Source organism: Budorcas taxicolor, chromosome 19 (genome assembly GCF_023091745.1).
Source record: "Budorcas taxicolor isolate Tak-1 chromosome 19, Takin1.1, whole genome shotgun sequence".
Classification (NCBI taxonomy): Eukaryota; Metazoa; Chordata; class Mammalia; order Artiodactyla; family Bovidae; genus Budorcas; species Budorcas taxicolor.
This window is the reverse complement of record NC_068928.1, coordinates 20,235,019-20,253,877: the sequence shown is the minus strand read 5'-3', so window position 1 is coordinate 20,253,877 and position 18,859 is coordinate 20,235,019. Positions and strand designations below refer to the sequence as shown.

The following is an 18,859-nucleotide window of genomic DNA, read 5'->3' as shown; positions in this document are numbered from 1 at the left end:
GTCTCAACAAATAAGAATAAAGATGAAATCTTTTTTTTTTTTTTTTTGGTCTTTTTTGTTCTTTTTTCTAAAGATGAAGTTTTGTATGGGAGGCAAAAGACACTGAGGTATGTACTGGACACTGATAAAAGGAGAAATCGTTGATTTGACCCATCAGTGAAAAGGGGCTTGGCTGTTACACACAGCTCGTGTTGAATTCACAATAAGCAAATTCTAGGTATACCTTGCAGGTGGATGACATTTTCTAAGTAATGAAAAACTTGACTCATTCGTTCAAAGAACTACACTTCTTTCCCTTTTGCAATCCTATACTCAGTGCTCACTAAACTAGTTAAAAACCGGAGACTGACCCATCTCCTCTGCTCACTGTTGCATAATACTTAGTGGTGTCACAAATGAAAGAGGTGCAAAGATAAACACTGGTTGGGTAACAGAAATGATGTCTGGGTTCTTCGAAGCGGATGGTACCTTTGTTAACACAAACACGGTGACCGTTCCTTTCTCCCTAATTACGTTTGCTTTCCTATGTATTAGTAGCTTGGGTGTTTAATCTTTGCCCTTCTCCTATTTTCTGACAAATTATCCAGGGTATCTCCCAGGAAATGTTTCCCGGTCTTGAAAGGACAAAAGCCTTAGTTACGGGGTATAGAGTGTTAATGCCTGAACCTAACGTTGGTCTCTCTCACTGCTTTGGGCTTGTATAAGGCTATTTTTGAAATAAACTCAAGTGAGCAGGAGAGAGGCCTTCCCAGGTGGCTCAGTGGTAAAGGATCCGCCTGCCAGTGCAGGAGATGCAAGAGATGGAGGTTTGAGCCTGGGGTGGGGAAGATCGGCTAGAGAAGAAAATGGCAACCCACTCCAGTATTCTCTCCTGGGAAGTCCCATGGACAGAGGAGCCTGGAGGGCTGCAGTCCATGGGGTCGCAAAGAGCTGGACACGTCTGAATACAGCGCAGCACAAAACAGGAGAGGATTCTGTGGGATTTGAATTTATCCATAGGCCAAAGACATCAGTGTACCTCCAGGCCAGGCAGGAGTGGGGGTACCTCAGAATTGCTAGCAAGGTTAAATTCGAGGCAGCGCCAATACATTTTACAGGCTTTTATCCAGCTGTGATCCTCAGAAGAATGCTGGGTATTTGTTCCCCTGTCTGCACTTGTGCAAAGAACAGAGCAGAAAAGCTAATGAACTGCATGGAACTTTGAGTGAGTTTAGAAAAGTCCCTGCATTACAAATTTGGGCAGTGTGGAGCTGCTCCTATTCTTTCTACCAGCCCATGGGCTCCTGCGATGAGCTGGGCGCTTTTTAATTCCCATGTTCACTAACTGTCAGAGTTCTCCTGATTCCTGGTTTTAACGAAGCTCTGAAAACACTAGGGAGAAACTCCACGGTGAACTTTCTCCATGAACAATCATCAGTTATTGGTCAAAATACATTGTGAATATTTTACTACGTGAATCTCATTAAATGTGTCTAAACCTGTAATATTTCATAGTCCTCTACCTGGGTTGGCCATATTTAACTTTCCTTGACCTTGCTTACCATTTTTATGAAAGACCATCTTAAATGTAGGGAGAATTCTGTCACTAATTTTGACCTTTATTGATGCTGATATTGACATTGTTTTGCTTTATTATCTGTGTTTTGCTTTATCCCTCCTTGGTAGTCCTCTCAGTTTTGCCTGGCAGAGATGACAGTCATCTAACTCAAGGTAATTCTGACACCTGACTCCATGATATCAGACATCTTTGACTTTGGGCTGCAGTTTGTGGCATTGAAGTAAGAAAAATGGCTGCTGGTTATTTAAGTCACAGGAAAGAACTCCTGTCCAGGGCCTGTATGCTTGCTGCATGCAAGCTTTCCACAAGTCTTACCATTTGTGTGCACACTTTCAGGCCTTCAGGGTGATTGTTCTTTGGTTGGGGACCATCTGAGAGAACAGTGGGCAGAAAGGAAGAATCATGGTGCTGTCTCTGACAAGTGTGTTTAGCTCCTAAATAGGTCACCAGGGGTATAACTGGAAGGCTTCAGAAGCCCAAGTCAGCACTTAGCTGTGGCATCAAACCACGACAGCACAGTCTGACAGCGTGCCCAGGAGATTACTTCAGCCAGGCAGGGCGGGGAGCTTTGAGGTTTCTGAGTGAAACTGGGGGAGGGGCGAGCAGCAGAGTCAAAGAAGAGGGGAATAAGTCCCGTGCTGTTTCGGCCCAAATGGTAGCTTTATGCCTCCTCCTTCCCTTTTTTTTTTTTTTAAAGAAGACCCTGTCAGAGGAGAGTAAATGAAGCAGAAATCCTTCCTGGGGAAGAGCAGCTGGGCCATGGGTAGAAACCTGCTCTCCACATTTAGCTGGATTTCAAATAGTTGGTCTCCCTACATCTAAGATGTTACACTGTTTTCAGTTTTCCCAACCTTTATAGAATTTTAGGCCCGGTATCTGTAAGATGTGAACTGTTGCAGATTCCCTGAGCTGTGTTCACAAGAAGAATGTGGTCTGGCTATTTCCTTACTCTTGGTCATCCACTGAAATTTGACCACAAAACAGTACCCAGTTTTCCATACCTCGGAGACTTTTATGGAATACACAGTTAAATTGTTCTACTTTCCCATGGAATGTTCCCTGAGACTATTAAAAAGTGACTGTTGAGGCCAGAATATCGACTTTTTTCTAAAACAAGTGGACTCCAGCATCCATCATTAGGTGAATGAATGAAGCCCATTTTCAAAATGTTTGCAGCCAGCTCATTTTCCATTGTAGAGAAGCCAGGATTGCAAGAACAGCCACACCAGTGATCAGGTCTTGTGGCACCGGGGCTCGGCTTGTAGAGAATTTAGCAGAGGCAAACACCTGGTATAACTGTCGGTGGTCTGCCCCACCTCCTCCTTGCCCTGCACTACTTGTAATCCTCTTCTCCAGGTGTCCTTCACTGGGAGGATGGCCAGTGAAGCTCTACATAGAAGGCAATAAAATTGGGGGGCACAGTCAGCTAGTTTGAAAGGATTATATGCCTGTGGAAGTGACGCAACTAGCTAAGTTTCTCAATGGGGCGTTTGTAATGGTCTGGCACTGCATTGGCCTCCTTGTTAACACAGCCACTGAGGCTCTGCATGAAAAAACCAGCAGTGTGTGTACTTTTATGTACTTTGTGGCATTAGCTGTATTTGAGTCAGTAGCTGGGATAAAGGAGAGGAAGAAATTAAGGTTCAGGGACCCCATGAACTTTCTCTCCACTTCATCTCTAAAGTATCTTTCAGTGTAGCCATCTTTCCTGCCTTTGAAAGGTAGGCCATCTGCGAAGGGAAAAGCTAATGCCCACACAAGTGTCCAGGGGAAGCTTACTATTTCTTCTGACATTTAAATTTCATGAAGTTTTGTTCCTTCAAAACACAGACTAGTAAATTGAGGAATGATTAATACAGCTTTTAATTTAAACAGATGTTTTTAAATTAAACTTGAACCGTCACCTCTTAGCTTTTCCAGGACAGAAACTGATTTCAGTTTATAAAAGGCTTGTTTTCTATGCGGGTAGATGCCTTTGTAGATCAAGATGGCTGCTGGGAGGCTGAGACACGGCTATGGTCCTGTCAGCGATCCCGCTTTGACTAGTGCCGACACATCTCCTGAGCTGGCCAAGAGCAGCAGGGCCGGTCAGAGAAGAGGCCTGTTCTGAGCATGTATTGTCTTCAGCAGTCGGTCTTGCACAATGCCGTTAAATATAAATGCAGGATTTTTATCTGGTAGTGGACCTCACGTGGATGGATGAGACCCGTGAACTGTGAAATTAAAAATCAGAACCGCTCAGTGCTATTGTTTGCTGGCTGAACACCCCCCCACCACCCCAAAAAGGGGAGGGGACATACAGATGATGGGGAAGGGGGCTGCAGGTGGTGAAATCTTTCTTAGTCTAATATTTTATTTCAACTGAAATGACCATTTGTGGGGCTGGAGAGCTTCTGATTCTTAGAGAATGATGGGTTCTGACAGGAGGGACCCTAACCAGTTCATTTGACTGACCTCTTTTAGAAGAGAACCGAGTGGAAGGCTGTTGGTGTATTGTGTACAGAAAGGCTGTTTGAACAGTGTTCCTATGTGTATTACATAGAATATTTTGTCAGTCCAGGGAGAGAAAATGGAGTGTGTTCTTTTAAGTATTTCTTCGTCCACCTGCTTCCTTTTGTCTTAAGACATACACCAAAGCTTTTAATTTGGTTAGGTGATATTTTCATGTCTCTCCGACTGCCTTTGGTTCAAGTTTTAAAATGTCAGTGTCACTTAGCTGGATGGACATTTGCAAGCCATACATCAGAAACAACATATTAAAAAAAAAAAAGTCCAGAGCCCTATACCATTTTTAAATGCATGTTGTGATGCAAAAAAGAGATCTCTGAAATAAAAGGCAGTGTTTCTGCTTCCCTGTCTCCCTTCACCTCTCCCCTCCTCCCTTTGTTCTCTCAATCCCCTCCCCCTCTCCCTTCCAGTTCTATATTGAAAAACTGCTTGTGCTGGATGGATAATTAGCACAGAGCTATGGAGCAACAGGTCCCGCTGGTAGCGACTAAATCTGAAGTAAATGTTAATGTTGGGCAGGTTCACATGTATTAATAGGCGAGGGAGATGAGTGAGGTTAGACTGGGATCAACCGCACTGGTATATGACTTGAAATAGATCCTCTTAATTAGAGAGCCAAGAACCATGACAACTACCAACGTCTTCCACCTGCAGTGGTGAGCTGCAGCCTCATTAGTGAATGAGAGAGACATTCTAAATTAAAACCGGGCTTCTTCCATTCTTTAGCTGTAAGTTGGGATCATCTGGCTCTGGACTTTGAATCTTTGACCCAGCGCAGGCATAACAGTTAGCTGAGGGGTGTATGTCTGTGGTTTTCTCAATAGACCAATCTAGACACCCTCTTCAGCAACAGAGGCACATCATTTGATTTGTTTGTGGGAGTTCAGATGCTAGAGTCCCGCAGCAGAGGTTTAGGAGTTTTCGCTTGAAATAATTAATGTCTTTGAGAAGCTTTTTTTTTTTTTTTTTTTTTTTTAATTTTTGGCTGTGTTGGGTCTTCATTGTTGCCCGTGGGCTTCCTCTAGTTGCAGTGCACAGGCTTCTCACTGTGGTAGCTTTTCTTGTTGCAGAGCCCGGGCTCCAGGCACATGGGATGCAGCAGTTGTAGCACACAGGCTTAGTTTTCCCGGACCAGGAATCAGACTGGTGCCCCCTGCATTGCATGGCGGATTCTTACCCACTAGACTGCCAGGAAGCCCCTTTGACCAGCTTTTTAATTGGTTTGTGTGCAGATGTTACTGTTAACAGTTTATAGGCCCTCTCAGGCCTCACAGAGAGCTACTCTGTGAGATGAATATCCTTCAGTTGTACAATCTCTGAAGATTTAAAGCTCCATTGTTGTGAAGTATTTTATAGCTTACAATGTCTTCAAGATCAGGTAGTGGTTAAAATAAATAGCAAGTTGAGGAGCAGTGAACAGTCGCTCTCTGGCCAGTAATTGCAGTAATTGCCTTTTAACAAATGATCTGGAAGGAAACATCCATAGCCGTGAAGATGGAAAGATATTCTGTAAGAGCGCCATGCCCCCAGGACACCCTTCTGTCCTGGGGAGAAGGGGCCTGTCTTCTAGGCCTGCTGGCCATATTCTTTGAAGCCAGAAAATAAAATAAAGATCCTTGGCCTGTGGTCTAAAGAGCTACCAGTTTTCCAAGACAAGCCAGCTCATGTACAGAACACTTTTCCAGGGCTCACCTTTCTTCCCAGGACTTAGTTCTCAGAAGGAACCTAAAAGTGGTTGGTGGACCACTGTATGCTTGGTGGACTTCAGTCTCTGTTCGCAGGGAAATGTCTCCACTCCCAGAACCTTCCTTTATCAGGTAGGTCATCGCAATACTGAAATACACCTTCTTCTTCTAAAACTATAGTCTCAGGACTTCCCAGGCAGTCCAGTGGTTAAGACTCTGTGCTCCCATTTCAAGGGGCATGAGTTCAATCCCTGGTCAGGAAACTAAGATCCCACATGATCCCCGCCATGGCCAAAAAGTAAAATTAAAAAAATAAATAAGACTAGTCTCCTCATGAACACCTCAAGATCCTTAACTTCGTCACCTCTAGAAGCTCACTGGCTTAATTACCATTTGCTGGATAGCAGTTGTTGAGGTGTAGAAAGAATCAGGGAGGGGCCACTGTCACCTGCAGGTACAAAAGACCAAACTGCTGAGGCTCTGGGTTGTCTGGGATCCATGAATAGTTGAGTCTTACATAGGTCTATATGCCAAGAAGCAGTTTGTAGTTGATTGTTTGTGGTCTCGATACCATCTGTCCTTTTCACGTTGCCTCTCAACTGTGATCCTTGAGAGCGAGGACCGTTTCTGAAGTCTTGCCACTTAGTACATTGCTTAGCATAAGCGGGGGGCGGGTAGTGAGAGAGTTCAGTCATGTCCAACTCTTTGCAACCCCGTGAACTGTATGTAGCCCACCAGGCTCCTCTGTCCTTGGAATTTCCCAGGCAAGAATACTGGAGTGGGTTGCCATTTCCTCCTCCAGGGGATCTTCCCCACCCAGGGATGGAACGTGTGTCTCCTGTGTCTCCTGCTTTGGCAGGTGGATTCTTTATCACTGCACTGCCTGGGGAGCATAACATGGTGTCCAGTAAATACTTGAGTAGGTGAATGACTCTGGTCTTCTCTCCCTAGAGGCTGAGTTTCTTGACGGGGTAGGTCATAACTGGTTTGCTTTGTGTCCTTCCTCCAGCATGGTACCTCCAGTGTGGCATTGGTTAGGAAGCAGTGGGAACTCAATAAATGAAGACTAATGGAGAGGGAAATGTTTGACCTTGTGGTTGAGGAAATTACCGTGATTTCCCCAGAAATAAGAGAACTCGCAAAGGTTCTTTAAAAACAGATTGGGCCCAAGATTTGGAAGAACCAGGAAGCTGATTTTGGTTCTCATTCTGCTGCTTTCTGACTATAGCTTTAGATAAATCAGTTTGGAGATACCTGTATGATGGGAGTAAGAATATTCAGTTTGATGGTGAAGATCAAATGAGAGCATCTGTGAAAACACTTTGTGAACCGTAATACAGCAGATGTAAAATGAGATTCTCACTGCTGTTTCTAAGCATAGTGATTAGGAAGCACATTGATGTCTTTACAAGCGGCACTGGCTCACGGTAGTGTTTTTATGGTTTTTACTGCTGAGCAGCAGAAACTTTGATAATTTCAGCATTACCTGACTTTAACTTTTAATCATTTGCTTCTGTAGAGGATGGCTTTCAGCGCCCTGTCTTCATTGATATACAGGATTGAGAGGAAGCTGGGATGGAACCATGTTCTTCTTGACAGGCGTATTATGATTTAAAGACTCTGGCATGCATATAATTGTTTCGAAGTTGCATGCTTAACTTAGAAAACACTGTTCTAATGAGGGAAGGAGCTTTAAGATGGGTGGATGAGGCAGGGGAGTCCTAGGATGTGTGTGTGAGCGACCCCGAGGCTGCAGAATCTCCTTTCTCCCTGGAATCCTCTCTGTTGGCACTGTTTCTGATACAGAACAAAACTAGTCTGCTTGCAAAACAGCATCTTCAGCACTAGTTTCTAAGCGCATTACCCTACCTCAGTGGCAGCCTGTCTTTCCTTGAGCCATTTCATGAATCTTTGTCTAGATGTCTGAGTTGAAAAACCGCCTTCTAAGGACTTCCCTGGCTGTCCAGTGGTTAAGATTCCACATTTCCAGTGCAGAGGGCGCTTATTCAACCCCTGGTCAGGGAGCTAAAGATCCTACATGTCATGCGGCACGGCCAAAAAAAAAAGCTTTTTATAAAAACTGCCTTCCAAATAGCTTGAAAGGAATTGCTCAAAGCAAAGAGGAAAGAATCATCATCATGAGAAAGCTTGGTGGGTGGTTCCTGTTTTCCAGCCACGACTGTGATGGTCATTTTCGAGAAACATAGACCTTCCTTCCCTATTCATCCTATTCAGATATTACTGCCTTCTCTCAAGAGACCATATTTTCAAATTTATTTCAAGATGCATGTTCTGTCTCTAAGAAAGCAGCAAAGCCTCACTTTTTTAAATGTCTGTATTCATCCTGGAGACAACGCTCTGACTTTCCTGCACGACTCCCTAAACTCGCAGCCCTCATCCCACACTTCAGGGCAGACAAGGGGAGCCGATGGCCATAATCTAGGATTCTGAGAAATGTTCTTAAGCATGATATCTCTAAAAGTGATCCTTTAGAAGCCAACCAGGAACTACTTTTGAGAGCTGCTTAGTATGGATTTTAAGCATTTTACCCCTGTGTTAAGAAAGATAAATCAAATTGTTTAAAGAGGATTTAAGTAGGATGTTTCTGTATGAAGTTTAGGCTTGCAGGTATGGACTTTGATTCTGATATCTTCTTATTGTTTTGTGACAGAAAACATAAGTAATTTCATGTGTGATTTAACTACCAAAATAAGTATCTACCCAACCACATTGCCTCATCTCATCTCCTGACTTTGGCCAGGGGGCAGTTACATTCCCTCTTAGAAGCCCATTCATTTTGTGTTCCCCAGTTCTTTAAAGCTTTATTGTGTACCTGCTGAGTGCCAGACATTATGCAGAGTATGGCAATACAAAGGTAACTGAGGCAGAGAGCGGGATTCGGGTCCTTGAGAGTTCAGTATATAGTGTGGCCCAGAAGGGCCATAAAGGATCGTGGGCTGTCAGGAGACTTCCTGGAGATGATGCCTGACTTGAGCGCCAGAAGATAAGGAGTTCACCAGATGAAGGATTGGAGGGAGGCTCAGCTTTTGTGGGTGTGGGTAGCAGCTCTGGCATGAGCAGAGAGAGACACAGGGTTCAGAAACAGTGTGGGCTGTGTAGGGAGCCACCAGACTAATGGAGCTGGGGAAGGGGCAGGTTCCTGGCCTGCAGTACTGAGGAGCTTGAACTTTATCCTTTTGGTTGGAGGGTGATATGGAAGGGCTTTTACTTAGGAGACTGGCATGATCAGAATTGTGGCAGAATTATTTTGCCAGCAGGGTTAGACATAGATTGAGGAAGGCAGGAAGAGCATCCAGGGGGGCATTCACATCTTGGTAAAAAAATCTAAGCCACTGCCACCTTGCCTCACCCTTGCCTGCTTTACATGTTTGGTGTAGGTAATCCTGATAACAAATCACAAAGCCAGTAGGCAGATGAAAAGAAATGATGAAAAACAGAATCAGAAATGACAGCCCTTTCAGGGTTAATTTTAATATGACAGCTGCTGAAGCATAGCAGAGTCTGTAGGCCTTTGCAAATTACACACATGCATTTCATTAGTTTGGATATGGCCTGTGAGGAAATACGTTGGAGATAACTAGGGGAGACTTTACAGGTGACATTCACGTGTGATCCTCTAGGGCTCGAAGGCCTGTCTCAGTAGGCCAGTGTGCCTCCTTTTTTCTGCTTCCTGGTAAGGATCCTCCTGAGATTCCACCAGGGAAACTGAATAGGAAGCAATGAGCTGTGAGGGCTCGGTGGACATCCTGACATGTATGCTTAGGGCTCCAGGGATGTGTTGACAAAGCAGGAGCTAGGAAAATTTGTCAAGCTAAATGCTTTTTAGGTAAAAAGGTAAAGCAGCCTAGCATTAAGGCCTAGGGCTTAAGGAAGAGTCCTTATATATCCATAGCCTATATATATAAAATAATTTGTTTTTAGCATTTTTCATATAGTATGAAAAAAAAAGTCCTCCACACCATTCTAAGTTGGTGAATCCCAGGAGCCAAATGTAGGAATTTCTTAAGCATAAATGTAACCTTATTCTGTATAGCAGTGGTTTTCAAACTTGGGTGTTGAGCAGAATCACCTGGAGAGCTTGTTAAACACACATTGCTGAGGCTGTCTCAGAATTTCTAATTCAGTAGACCTGGAGTAAGGGCTCAGAATTTGTGTTTCTTTTTAATTTTTTAATTGAATTATAGTTAATTTACAATGTCGTGTTTCAAGTGTATGCAAAGTGATTCAGTTATACATACATACACACACACAGGTTCTTTTTCGTTGTAGGTTATTGCAAGATACTGAGTATAGTTCCCGTCACTATACAGTAGGTCCTTGCTGTTTACCTACTTTATATTTAGCAGTGTATGTATGTTAATCACAAAATCTTAATTTATCTTCCCCCCACCCTACCCTCCTCCACTGCTATCCCCTTTGGTAACCATAAATTTGCTATGCAAGTATTTTTTCTAAGTAAGTTATTTGTGTCATTTTTTAGATTCCACACATAAGTGATAAATGACGATTTGTCATTCTCTGACTTCACTGAGCTGCAAGTGGTGTTTATTGTTTTTTATGGCTGAGTAATATTCCATTGTTTATATATACCATATCTTCCTTACACATTCATCTGTCGATGAACATTTAGGTTGCTTCTATATCTTGGTTATGGTAGATAGCACTGCTGTGAACATTGGGGAGCATGTATCTTTTTGGACAGAAGCTTTATTTCTAGTAAGTTCCCAGATGGTGCTGATGCTGCTTGTCTGGAGACCACACTTTGGGAACCACTGCTGTAGAGGCATGATAGATGTGACCCTCCTAGGAATTTAATAAAGTTTCCTATGATTCTTATAAACCTTAATGGAAATCAGTGATCTGGAGAATCAGTAAGACCAGCCCTCCACAGCTATATTTTGATTCAGTATTGACTTTGACTACTGTTGATGCAGCCTCTCTATTGTAAAGATAGACGGAAGGAGATCCAGTCCTTGTCTTGATTCCTTTGATAAAAGAAGTAAGAGCATTGTCACACAAGGGAAAGCATAAGAAGGATGTCTTAGTAGTCTGGGAAGAGTGCGTGGAGGAGTTGTGTGCTCAGTTACCTACCACTGGTAGCAAACTACCCCAACACTCAGTGGCTTAAAGCAGAACCTAGTTACTCTCTCTCACAACTTTGCATGTTGACTAGGCTCAGCAGGGTGGTTTTTCTGTTCAGCTGTTATCTGGGACTGTGGTTATTTGGAGGCTCAGCTGAGTTGGCATGATCCAGGATGACTCAGGGATGTAGCAATAGTCGGTGCTGGCTGTTGACTTGGAGCTGATGGGAGTTCCTGAAGTCTCCTCTGTGTGACCTCTCAGCATGAGAGCAAGGCTCTGAGATGGAATAGTCCAAGTGTGTAAAAATGGAATCTATAGGGCTTTTCAGACCCAGTCATGGAAGTTCCTACATTGTCACCTCTGCTGCATTCTGTTGGTCAGAACAAGTCACAAGAGAGAATGCCTCAGTGATCCAGTGGTTAGGACTCCACACTTTTACTGTTGAGGGCATGGGTTCAATCCCTGCCCTAGCTGGGGAACTGGGATCCTGCAAGCCGCGAGGTGTGGTCAGAAAAAGACAAGGCAATTCCAGAGGAAGGAGATGGACTGCTTCAGGGTGGAAGGGTAGCAGAGAATTTGTAGCCATCTTTCATCTACTATAGGCTGATTGAGGCAGGCCCTGCCGGGTGAATAGGGTTTTGATAGGCATAGCTTTCAGGGGGAAGAATTTTAGAGGAAGAAATAGCAAGTCTTCAGTTTAACTAGGGGGAAAAGTTCCCAGAAAGGGCCTGGGAAGATGGAAGGGGACCCTGTGACAGACAGCTTTGAACAGCAGGTGGAAGATTGTGGACTTCCACTGGCTGACTTTGAAAAGGCAGTGGAGAACCTCTCTCCCCGTGATTTTATTAGCATGGTGCAGAGTTTGGAAATGACTCTTCAATACTCCAGACCAATTCATTATATCTTTCCCTGTCAGTCCAGTGTTCATAGCTCTGGGTTTGGCATCTCTTTCTAAGATGTGGGAAGGGATGCTCACTCCTTAGGTTACTCTAAATGGGGCCAAGTAAGCATTTTGAAGGATAAGAGATGTATAACTGCACAATGCAAGTTGAGCACCATGCGGCATTGCGCCGTGGCGTTGGTGGGTGAGCTGCTTAGCCGTGCGCTTGTCTTTCCGCAGCAACCCTCCACTGAGCGAAGAGATGTTGCCCCCTGGGGAGTGGATGTGCCACCGGTGCACCGTTCGCCGAAAGGTAAGAATGCTGCTGTCTGAAGGCTTCGCTCCAAATGCCAGATCCAGACCGCTGATAACGGAGGCCACAACGGCCTGGCCCTGAAGGCATTTTCGTCCCTTCTTATCTCTTCCAGCCCCGAATCACCCTCACGCGCCCTATGATGACTGTTTAGAATCTAGTAGGGCCTAAAATCCAAACATGGGCTGCTGAAATGGGCTGAAGAGGTGTGTTAATTTACTGAGACATGTTCATTCACTAGTGACAGGGGTAGTCTGATCTTCTTGTAGACCTCTTGATAACTGGCCTGAACATAGTGGCAGCTGTATCCATGGCGAAAGGGGCTGAAGAAGGCTACCCCTGCAGCTTGATAGAAAAAGGATTCCCCTCACCTCGAGGCAAATAAGTCACTGGTCCCCAGAGGCTTGGCCAGGTGTGGGGGGTGGAGAGCACTTTGACCCACTTGGACCCCAGGTTGTCTAATCTCTCTTCAGCTCCCCTTCCCTCAGCTTTGATAATTCAGTACTGGCTTTGAGAACATAATTTTCTATGTTGAGAACTTCTGTGGGGTTCAAAAGCCAAACGCTCCCTTATCAAAAAAGGAAGTAAGTGTGCTTCCACCCAGATAGTGAGACCCAATCCTCAAATTACAGACTGTGGATTAGAATTTGTATGTGAATTGTAAACCATCCGCTGCCCTACCCCCACACTAATCACACACCAAGCAACTGTCCTTTGTTGTGACATCACATCTTTTCCTGGCCCCTCAACATGATGTCACAATGAATGATGACTTCCTTTGTTGCAGAAACAGGATGAGATGATTCAGAGATTGTGGTTGATGTGTGTAACAGTTTTTAGCCTTTAAGAAGAAAGTTAACAATTAGGCAGACACTTTTTCAATGTGTGCATAGAGTTCCTATTAAAAAGTAAACCAAGGCCAAGTCAACCGCCCTACCAGAGCAGTGGCTTGATTTCTCTTGATGTCCACAAAGCAGGTGTCCTCCAGCTTCTCCTGCTCCCAGGATCTCTGCCTGTGTGTCCCCAACTAGATTAGAGTGGGGCTAGTTAGAAACATCTGTCAGCCAAGAGGCCGTTCAGAAACTTGCCACTCAAAGAAACTGAACTGGACAGGGTTGGGAGCTACTGTGGCAGAAGAGACGAAGCCAGGAAAAGGGGGTGAAGAAGAGGAGCTAACATTGTTTTTGGCGCTCATCATAGCTGGCTGTTCTACATGTGTTTCATTTAATCCATACAGCCCACTATGAGTGCTGGTGCTATTATCTCCATTTTTAAAAGGAAGAAACTGAGGTTCACAATTGTAGAACTTAACCCAAGTACTCAAAAGAATTGACTGAATCAGGTTTTGAACCCCAAACTTTCTGACTCCAAGCTCTATTACTTCTTCAACAGTTTAAACAGAACTACTTGCGGGGGATTATACTATAGTATGCCTTTTTCTGTATAGTGTGCTTTTCCCACAATGCCACTCCCTGCTCTCAAGTGGACCTCTGTGTCTACCCATGCCATATCTGCCTTTTGCACCACCACCACCTCCCAGCCTTCTGGCTTCCCTTAGGTACAGTGAAGGGGGTTGAAATGGCCTCCTGTGGACCTCACCAACCTCTCATGTTCAGGTCTCACTCCTAGTGGAGGCTAGATATTCCCCCCATCTCAGAGCCATCCCTTTCATGTATCTGAAGCTCTTTGTCACAACCAAATCCCTGAGAGGAGGAGGAGAAAGGTTTTACTAGTCTCACTTCACACATAGAGGAATTCCTGCCCTCCAGCCAGAATCACCTAAGGTCATAGGGAATCAGTGGCAGAACTGGGACAAGATCCCAGGTCTCCTGGCTGGACCCCAGTGCTAAACCTTCAGTCTGCTTGGACCCTTGGAGGAAAATGTATTGTCAGTCATTCAGTCCTGCTCTGTGCACTTCGTCTTTTCCCTGTCCCCACCTTTCCATTCAAAAAGTGTCACTTTCAGAGTTCTAGTTAAACTGGAGACATGAAAGCCACCATTCTTGGACACCATGATTGCTGGGTCACTCTGCTCCGCACACCACCCTTCCACCTTGTTGTGGTTGCCTTGCAAGCCAGCACCCAACATCCCTGGATGGGGAGTTAGGCTTGCCCGTTTTACTTTTTACCTCTGCTTCTACAGACTTTTCTTTATTTTGAGAAAAGTTCTTAACAACCCTTCAGGACACTCCCAAGGCAAACAGCAATGCTCTCTGTCCTTGATTCCCTGAGTTGTTCTCAGTGTTCTCACTTAGTCTGAGTTTATTCTCACTGCTTTAACTTTTTAATCCCTTTACCCCCACCTTGTGTGGAGACACTGTGTATCATATGATGTGTGGTTTGTTTCTGACTTTGGTGCTTTCTGATTGCCTGCCCCCGTGGTTTTGCCAGCTGTAGTTTAGTTCAGCCATAGTTTGGTCAACTTTCACAGACCAGTGTTCCAAGTCCACAGGTGGGAGAGTCTGTAATACTAAGAGGCCTTCACGGTTTTGGTGAGTGGTCTAGCAGGACTCATAGCATCCATCGCTTTCTGTTTTGTGATACTCTATGTGATGGGCCCGCCTGTTCACTTGCACAGAAACGAGAGCAGAAGAAGGAGCTGGGCCATGTCAATGGACTGGTGGACAAATCTGGCAAACGGACTACATCCCCCAGCAGTGACACTGACTTGTTGGACAGATCAGCTAGCAAAACTGAACTCAAGGCCATTGCCCATGCCCGGATCCTGGAAAGGAGAGCCAGCCGACCTGGCACGCCCACATCCAACGCCAGCACGGAGACCCCCACCTCTGAGCAGAATGACGTCGACGAGGACATCATTGATGTGGATGAAGAGCCAGTGGCCGCAGAGCCGGACTACGTGCAGCCCCAGCTGAGGCGGCCCTTTGAGCTGCTGATCGCTGCCGCCATGGAGCGGAACCCCACCCAGTTCCAGCTGCCCAATGAGCTGACGTGCACCACTGCACTGCCAGGTCAGCCAGACTGCCTTATCCCCCCAGCCCGCTTCCACAGGGGCTGCCATCCACCCGGGAGGCTGTGCAGCCTGGGGGGCCGCTGTCTGGGCAGCCACTGTCTCAAGTTCCTGTTTTGGTTTGTGGAAGGATCTTAGAAGGCTCACATGCTTACTCAATTTTCTGATTTCCACCCTTCCCAGTATCACTTTAAATGGAGCAGGGGGCGGGCGGTGTGGAATACATACACATAGTTCAAAACTCAAAAAATGTAAGAATTTCAATAAAACATTTCCCACCTGTCCCTGTCCGCCGTTGCCCAGTTTCCACCTTCCTTCATAGATAACCACTGTTTGGTTCTCATGTATCTCTTAGAAGCCAATACAGATGTTTATCATTTTCCCCTTAAATAGCATACTTACATATATCTTTCCATATTAATGTTGACATTCCTCAGTTTTCTTAATGGTTGCATAATAACGCATTATATAAACTAATTTCCTATTAATGGACATCCTGGTTGTTCCTAACCTTTTGTTAGGAACAACAAATGGTATTTCAACAAATAATTTTGTAAATATATCACTGTATACAAGCGAGTGTATGGAGGATAAATTACTAATAATAGAATTGCTGGGTCAAAACTATGCAACTATGCACTTGTAGTCTTGATGGATATTATAAATTGTCCTCCATTCCCTTTTTTAAAAAAATTTGTAATTAAGTCATGGCTTCTCCTTGATATCAAAAAACATTCTTCCATAGAAAGTGAAATCGGCAGGCATAGGAAGCCTGCTGGTCAGTAGGATGCATACAGAATTGTAGCTTTTCTGCTTTCTGTTAAAATGAAGTAAAATTACAGTCTTTTCCTCAGGCAACTCCGCAGAATTTGTTGACCATTTGACCTGGGTCTTTGTGTTTCTTAACTTGCCAGGATCTAACCTAGGCTGCTGACCACTTAATGTTTGCAAAACACTGAGGATGTATTTCTGTCACAGAACAAGGAACCTCGTGATCATGGTTCTGACTTACGTCTCCCTTCTCCTGCTTTTTCTTTTTCTCACTGGAAACCAGCCCGGGAGAGGGAGGGCCCTCAGAAAGAGATCTGTGTCCAGGCCATGGCACATGCTTGTACTGACATCCGTTCCTCTGACTTACTCTTGTTTCCATACCCCAGACTAGGAGCTCTGCCTCCAGAGAACATTTAGCACCACCAGTTTCTCTTCCAGGTTCCAGCAAGAGGAGAAGAAAGGAGGAAACCACAGGGAAAAACGTTAAGAAAACACAGCACGAGTTAGATCACAATGGTCTTGTTCCCTTACCGGTCAAAGTCTGCTTCACGTGTAACAGGTATTTTTCTTCCCTAGCAGAGGGCTCGTCCTCATATTCAGCAAGTGTTTTTTCTCTCTTTTATCACCTCTTCCAAACCATGTATGTTAAATAGAGGTAACCCGTAATCTGGTGGTATGAGTACAAAGAGACTGAGTGACTAATTGACCAGAGCCCGGAGTGTTCCAGAAAAGAAATCCTTGAACAGTCATGGTGCAGAAGTACCATAAACCATGTTGATAGAGGCTTAAGCGAGAGGAGTTGGACTTAAAATGAAGCATGGGATATTTAGACTAGCTAGCAGGAAGAACTCTGGCCAGCCAAGACACACATCCCTGAGAGAAAGGCTAATAATTTTTGAAATGCTAAAGATGAATTTTAAAATAGTACAAGTATCCATCCTAGCTGGCATGCATCAGACTGGATGACTTCCAAAAGCCTCTAGGCTGCCCCAGTTGTAGCTTCCCCGGGACACTGGTTTCCTTCAAATAAGATCTCCGCAGTGACAGGAACCAGCTGCCTCAGTTACTGAAGCTGGACTTGCTGGCTTGGGTGTGTGAGAAAGGCAGGATAGCAAGAGAAAATAGCTCTCAATGAGAAATGTTCCACAGGAGCCAGACCCACACTGCAGCTCCGGTGCAACTTCAGGACTTCTGAAGTATCAGGACTGCTGGGGTATCATAGGTGCAAATCATAACTGGTATTTGCATGTACGCCCTCCCTCAAACTGTGCTTACATGAGTACATAGCAAAAGCATTTTCACAGTACAGTGCTCTCTGGTTGTCAGTTTTGCTGAGTGCTTAATGTGGAAGAGAAATCCTTTCCTCTTGTAGTGTGAGACTCTGGAAAAGTTGCTAGTGATTTTTTTTTTTTTAACTGAGGTAATTGGTTTCTGTTAAGGAGTAGAAAGATCAGAGCAGGGTTGGCGGTCTTCCCCAGTAGGTACCGAGCGTTGATCATTCCTGCTCCGACAGCCACTTTAGCTCTACTCCAAATGAGCATTCAGTTCTCTGCATTCCTCTTAGAAGAGTGATGAGAAGCCCAGTGGTGGGTCCCAGCTTCATCCATCTTCCTAATGGTGAATGGAACTGAATTACTGGGGAGGAGAGTGTGGAAGAACACGGCTAGGATTAAGGAAGGGAAGCCGTCCCACAGGGCAGAGTTCATGTGAATTCTCTCGCTTTGCCGTATTAATGGCCTACCTCTCTCTTGCAGGAGTTGTCGCGTGGCCCCTCTCATCCAGTGTGACTATTGCCCCCTCCTGTTTCACATGGACTGCCTCGAGCCCCCGCTCACTGCCATGCCCCTGGGCAGGTGGATGTGTCCGAATCACATCGAACATGTGGTGGTAAGCACGGCAGTGTCCGTTGGTCCTGTGTGGGCACAGCCAGGGTATGGACCCATTCAGTGGGAAGCATAGTACTGTCAGCCTTGTACCAGAATTCACTCCAGTCTCTGAGGTGCTGGTTCCTACAGACCATCCTACTCACTTCTCATTACTGTCACCTGCCTGCCTTGGCCATGCGTTTTGCCTTTTCCCACAATGCCTTGTTTCAGTGGCACGGGCAGACTTAGGCCATTAGCACTTGATTGTTCGTGAATAATTTCCTCTGTAATGAGTTAAGCAATTGGTGTTACAGCCCTCAAAAGGGAGTATATTAGATCCAGCCTTATGCAAATCAGTGCTTTTCCATATTTTCTTTTTCTTAATTTATTTTTAATTGGAAGATAATTGCTTTACAATGTTGTGATGGTTTCTGCTATACAACAACGTGAATCAGCCACAAGTCTCCCATATTTTCTTGCTGCCTGTTTTTAGAGGGGACAAACTAAGAAAGTTCTAAAATACTTACAGCACTGGCAGGTAACTGCCCAGTAACTTTGGAGAAGTGAAGAATTGACCCAGATAACTAACGGTATTCCAGACAGTCATTTATTGAGCACCTAACCTGTCCTACACACCACACGACGAGGCCCTTGCCCTTCTCTTCCTTTGTCAAAGCTGTGGAATGAATGAATGGTATGAGATGCTATTATCTTATCTCCCAGGAGACTTGGTTACATTTTCCAGACTGCTTCCCAGGGCCAGACTAGAACTGTAATTTCCTATCTCCACTAGAGGGTTAGGACATCTCCTAATCAGCACGGTCCCTCAGAAGGCTGAATGAGAGAGGGCCTCAGGCAGAGCAACTCTCTCATAAGATCAGCCTCTCCAGGTTCAAAGGGTAATTGCATAAGGCATCACCGTATCAAATGGTGATAACCGTGGAATGACTGCTGGCCTTCTGCACACCGGTGCTCTCTGCTCTGTGCTAAGAGGAACTTCAGTTATAGACTTGCTCATAAGGGAGAAAGGGCGTGCTTGGCCCTCTTCACTTCACTCATGCACCTCAGAAGGGTTATGCAGGAGGAAGCCTCTCTCCAAGACTCAGTGTGAGTGTCTCGTTTTCCCTCCTGCTGAACTAGAAGAAAAACAGTCATGAGCAGACTACCCAAATGTGAATCTGTAAGAGCAGCCTTTCAGTAGATGA

The 18,859-nt window shown here is 44.9% G+C and overlaps 1 protein-coding gene across 2 annotated transcripts in view; it reads left to right on the top strand.

Moving 5' to 3' along the window:
• PHF12 (PHD finger protein 12) overlaps positions 1 to 18,859 on the top strand; it is a 38,491-nt gene that overhangs the window by 8,270 nt on the left and 11,362 nt on the right. For both annotated transcript variants that reach the window (XR_008200998.1, XM_052657149.1), the window contains exons 3-6: positions 11,975 to 12,047; positions 14,626 to 15,019; positions 16,228 to 16,348; positions 17,544 to 17,676. Coding sequence is in view for 1 of the 2 variants with exons in the window: in XM_052657149.1 (XP_052513109.1) it covers positions 11,975 to 12,047; positions 14,626 to 15,019; positions 16,228 to 16,348; positions 17,544 to 17,676 (721 nt within the window). In the remaining variant the exon portion in view is untranslated. The remainder of the gene's footprint in view (positions 1 to 11,974; positions 12,048 to 14,625; positions 15,020 to 16,227; positions 16,349 to 17,543; positions 17,677 to 18,859) is intronic.